General features: G+C 50.3%; 1 protein-coding gene across 1 annotated transcript in view; it reads left to right on the top strand.

The window, feature by feature from the left end:
• LOC144490241 (capping protein, Arp2/3 and myosin-I linker protein 3-like) overlaps window positions 1-4,686 on the top strand; it is a gene marked incomplete at its 3' end in the record, with an annotated part of 29,305 nt that extends 24,619 nt beyond the window's left edge. The window contains exons 9-10 of the mRNA XM_078208033.1: window positions 2,081-2,150; window positions 4,605-4,686. Coding sequence (XP_078064159.1) covers window positions 2,081-2,150; window positions 4,605-4,686 — 152 coding nt within the window. The remainder of the gene's footprint in view (window positions 1-2,080; window positions 2,151-4,604) is intronic.
• Window positions 4,687-5,574: the final 888 nt, after the last annotated feature.

The raw sequence follows: 5,574 nt of genomic DNA, 5'->3' as shown, positions 1-5,574 counted from the left end.
TCACTCAGAGACAGGCCCATATATTGAATACAGGCCACAGGATCACCCCAGCGAACCACTCACTCAGAGGCAGGCCCAGATACTGAATACAGGCCACAGGATCACCCCAGAGATCCACTCACTCAGAGACAGGCCCAGATACTGAATACAGGCCACAGGATCACCCCAGGGATCCACTCACTTAGAGACAGCCCCAATACAGGACACAGGATCACCCAGAGATCCACTCACTCGGAGACAGGCCCAGATACTGAATACAGGCCGCAGGAGCACCACAGGAATCCACTCTCCCAGAGACAGGCCCAGATACTGAATACAGATCACAGGATCACCCCCTGGGATCTACTCAACAGGCCCAGATACTGAGTATAGGCCTCCGGATGTTGGAAACAGATTCCACCATCTGCCGTGGTGGGATTCGAACCCGGGTCTCCAGAACATTACCTTGACAGGGATCTTGATCAATTGGGTCAGTGGGCTGACGAATGGCAGAGGGAGTTTAATTTAGACAAATGCGAGTTGATGCATTTTGGTAGATTGAACCAGGGCAGGACTTACTCAGTTAATGGTCGGGTGTTGGGGAGAGTTACAGAACAAAGAGATCTAGGGGTACAGGTTCATAGCTCCTTGAAAGTGGAGTCACAGGTGGACAGAGTGGTGAAGAAGGCATTCGGCATGCTTGGTTTCATCAGTCAGAACATTGAATACAGGAGTTGGGACGTCTTGTTGAAGTTGTACAAGACATTGGTAAGGCCACACTTGGAATACTGTGTACAGTTCTGGTCACCCTATTATAGAAAGGATATTATTAAACTAGAAAGAGTGCAGAAAAGATTTACTCGGATGCTACCGGGACTTGATGGTTTGAGTTATAAGGAGAGGCTGGATAGACTGGGACTTTTTTCTCTGGAGCGTAGGAGGCTGAGGGGTGACCTTATAGAGGTCTATAAAATAATGAGGGGCACAGATCAGCTAGATAGTCAATATCTTTTCCCAAAGGTAGGGGAGTCTAAAACTAGAGGGCATCGGTTTAAGGTGAGAGGGGAGAGATACAAAAGGGTCCAGAGGGGAATTTTTTCACACAGAGGGTGGTGAGTGTCTGGAACGAGCTGCCAGAGGCAGTAGTAGAGGCGGGTACAATTTTATCTTTTAAAAAGCATTTAGATAGTTACATGGGTACGATGGGTATAGAGGGATATGGACCAAACGCGGGCAATTGGGACCATAGAACATAGAACAGTACAGCACAGAACAGGCCCTTCGGCCCACGATGTTGTGCCGAGCTTTATCTGAAACCAAGATCAAGCTATCCCACTCCCTATCATCCTGGTAGACCAGGTTAGGAGTTTTTTAAAAAAGGGCGGCATGGACAAGTTGGGCCGAAGGGCCTGTTTCCATGCTGTAAACCTCTATGACTCTAATCTTGTGGACTTCTATCAGGTCTCCCCTCAACCTCCGTCGCTCCAGTGAGAACAAACCAAGTTTCTCCAACCTCTCCTCATAGCTAATGCCCTCCATACCAGGCAACATCCTAGTCAATCTTTTCTGTACCCTCTCCAAAGCCTCCACATCCTTCTGGTAGTGTGGCGACCAGAATTGAACACTATAGTCCGAGTGCGGCCTCACTAAGGTTCTATAAAGCTGCAACATGACTTGCCAATTTTTAAACTCAATGCCCCGGCCGATGAAGGCAAGCATGCCGTATGCCTTCTTGACTACCTTCTCCACCTGCGTTGCCACTTTCAGTGACCTGTGTACCTGTACACCCAGATCCCTCTGCCTATCAATACTCTTAAGGGTTCTGCCATTTACTGTATATTTCCTATCTGTATTAGACCTTCCAAAATGTATTACCTCACATTTGTCCGGATTAAACTCCATCTGCCATCTCTCCGCCCAAGTCTCCAACTGATCTATATCCTGCTGTATCCTCTGATGGTCCTCATCGCTATCCTCAAATCCACCAACCTTTGTGTCGTCCGGAAACTTACTCATCAAACCAGTTACATTTTCCTCCAAATCATTGATATATATTACAAACAGCAATGTTGTCCGTCTCTCTTCTCTCCTGTCCCCACAGTGCCTTGTTCCAGGGACTCAACGCCAATACCCACGTGACGAACCTTCAACTCAATCTGAGTGGCTGCGAGGTAAGTCCTGGACCCTTGTTGATCCTGAGGCAAGACCCCATCAGAGAATTGGGGGGGAAGCGGCGGTCGCAACCTGGGGCGGGGAGGGGAGGTTTGATCTGATTTGATTTATTATTGTCACATGTATTAACACACAGTGAAAAGTATTGTTTCCTGCGCGCTATACAGACAAAGCATACCGTTCATAGAGAAGGAAAGGAGAGGATGCAGAATGTAGTGTTACAGTCACAGCTAGGGTGTAGAGAAAGATCAACTTAATGCGAGGTCGGTCCATTCAAAAGTCTGACAGCAGCAGCAGGGAAGAAGCTGTTCTTGAGTCGGTCGGTACGTGACCTCAGACTTTTGTATCTTTTTCCCCAACGGAAGAAAGTGGAAGAGAGAATGTCCGGGGTGCGTGGGAGGGGGGTCCTTAATTATGCTGGCTGCTTTTCCCTGAGGCAGCGGGAAGTGTAGGCAGAGTCAATGGATGGGAGGCTGGTTTGCGTGATGGATTGGGCTACATTCACGACCCTTTTGTAGATCCTTGCGGTCTTGGGCAGAGCAGGAGGCCCAGACCAAGCTGTGATACAACCAGAAAGAATGCTTTCTATGGGGCATCCGTAAAAGTTGGTGAGAGTCGTAGCTGACATGCCAAATTTCATAGAGTCATAGAGGTTTACAGCACGGAAACAGGCCCTTCGGCCCAACTTGTCCATGCCGCCCTTTTTTTTAAAACCCCTAAGCTAGTCCCAATTGCCCGCATTTGCCCCGTATCCCTCTATACCCATCGTACCCATGTAACTGTCTAAATGCTTTTTAAAAGACAGAATTGTACCCGCCTCTACTACTGCCTCTGGCAGCTCGTTCCAGACACTCTCCACCCTCTGTGTGAAAAAATTGCCCCTCTGGACACTTTTGTATCTCTCCCCTCTCACCTTAAACCTATGCTCTCTCGTTTTAGACTCCCCTACCTTTGGGTCCTTTGAGTCATTTCCTTCATCTTCTGAGAAAGTAGAGGCGTTGGTGGGGGTTTCTTAACTATAGTGTCGGCATGGGGGGGACCAGGACAGGTTGTTGGTGATCTGGACACCTAAAAACCTGAAGCTCTCGACCCTTTCTACTTCATCCCCGTTGATGTAGACAGGAGCATGTTCTCCTTTACACTTCCTGAAGTCGATGACAATCTCCTTCGTTTTGTTGACATTGAGGGAGAGGTTATTGTTGCCGCACCAGTTCACCAGATCTCAAGCGTAGAGGAGAACATTCCCCACACACTCACTCACACAGAGGGGAGAGATACAAAAGGGTCCAGAGGGGCAGTTTTTTCACACAGAGGGTGGAGAGTGTCTGGAACGAGCTGCCAGAGGCAGTAGTAGAGGCGGGTACAATTTTATCTTTTAAAAAGCATTTAGACAGTTACATGGGTACGATGGGTATAGAGGGATATGGGCCAAGCGCGGGGAATTGGGACTAGCTTCGGGGTTTAAAACAAAAAGGGCAGCATGGACAAGTTGATGGTATCAGGAAGGAACTTTCAAAAGTTAATTGGGGGGGGTCTGTGGGAAGGCAAAGGGACGTCTGGTAAGTGGGACGCTTCCAAAAGTGTGTTAACCAGGGTTCAGGGTAAACACATTCCTCTTCGAGTGAAGGGCAAGGCTGGTAGAAGTCGGGAACCCTGGATGACTCGGGATATTGAGGCCCTGGTCAAGAAGAAGAAAGAGGCACATGACATACACAGGCAGCTGGGATCAAGCGAATCCCTTGAAGAGTGCAGGGGGTGTAGGAGTAGAGATAAGAGAGAAATCAGGAGGGCAAAAAGGGGACACGAGATGGTTTTGGCAGATAAAGCAAAGGAGAATCCAAAGAGCTACTACAAATACATAAAGGGCTGAGGGGTGATCTGATAGAGGTCTATAAACTAATGAGGGGCACAGATCAGCTAGATAGTCAATATCTTTTCCCAAAGGTAGGGGAGTCTAATACTAGAGGGCAGAGGTTTAAGGTGAGAGGGGAGAGATACAAAAGTGTCCAGAGGGGCAATTTTGTTCACACAGAGGGTGGTGAGTGTCTGGAACGAGCTGCCAGAGGCAGTAGTAGAGGCGCGTACAATTTTATCTTTTAAAAAGCGTTTAGACAGTTACATGGGTACGATGGGTATAGAGGGATATGGGCCAAGCGCGGGCAATTGGGACTAGCTTAGTGGTTTAAAAAAAAGGGCGGCATGGACAAGTTGGGCCGAAGGGCCTGTTTCCCATGCTGTAAACCCTCTATGACTCTACGACATGTGACAATAATAAATCAAATCCTTCCTGTCCTCTGTCTCGTCATTGTCTGAGATCCGCGCCACATCCGCTCTCCCGGAACGTGGTCAGTGCCTGGGGTGGAGGGGGCGCAGAGGAGGGGGTTTTGTACGGAACGTTAGGGACACCCCGTACTCCGCACTCAACTCTCCGTTTCTGTCTCTCCTAATTCCAGTTACGGACAAATGGGGCAGCGGTGATCCGAGAGAATATTGGTGGGATCAGGAATATCGGCAGCTTTGATATATCGGACAACGGTGAGTGCGGGGCGGGGGGGGGGGGGGGAGGGGCGGGGAGGGGGGGGAGGGGGCGGAGGGCGCAGGGCCACAAGGGAGGAACTTATGGAAGGTCTGTTCCGGGGAACAAAGATTGGAGTGCTTGTCCACAGATCTCTGAAGTTGGTAAAGGCAGGTTATCCTCTGAGTGGCTGTTAATTGGGAGAGGGGGAGTGTGCAGAGGGATCTGGGTGTCCTGGTGCACCAGTCGCTGAGGGTAAGCATGCAGGGGCAGCAGGCGGTAAAGAAGGCAAATGGCCTTCATTGCGAGAGGTTTCGAGTACAGGGATGTGTTGTTACGATTATACAGGGCCTTGGTGAGGCCACTCCCAGAGTATTGTGTGCAGTTTTGGTCTCCTTTCCTGAGGAAGGATGTTCTTGCTCTCGAGGGAGTTGCAGCGAAGGTTTCCCAGGCTGATTCCGGGGATGGCGGGACTGATGTACGAGGAGAGATTGACTCAGTTAGGATTGTTTTCACTGGAGTTCAGACGAATGAGGGGGGAATCTCACAGAGACTTATCAAATTCTAACAGGACTGGACAGGGGAGATACAGGAAGGATGTTCCCGATGGTGGGGGGAGTCCAGAACCAGGGGATTGGGGGTGGGGTTTGGGGATTGGGGGCGGGGTTTGGGGATTGGGGCGGGGTTTGGGGATTAGGGGCGGGGATTGGGGGCGGGGTTTGGGGATTGGGGGCGGGGTTTGGTGACGGGACTGGACAGGGTAGATGCAGGGAGGATGTTCCCGATGGTGGGGGGAGTCCAGAACCAGGGGATTGTGGGCGGGGTTTGGGGATTGGGGGTGGGGTTTGGGGATTGGGGGCGGGTTTGGGGATTGGGGGTGGGGTTTGGGGATTGGGGGCGGGGTTTGG

Source organism: Mustelus asterias, unplaced genomic scaffold (genome assembly GCF_964213995.1).
Source record: "Mustelus asterias unplaced genomic scaffold, sMusAst1.hap1.1 HAP1_SCAFFOLD_3060, whole genome shotgun sequence".
Lineage (NCBI taxonomy): Eukaryota > Metazoa > Chordata > Chondrichthyes > Carcharhiniformes > Triakidae > Mustelus > Mustelus asterias.
This window is presented reverse-complemented; position numbering and strand designations above follow the sequence as displayed.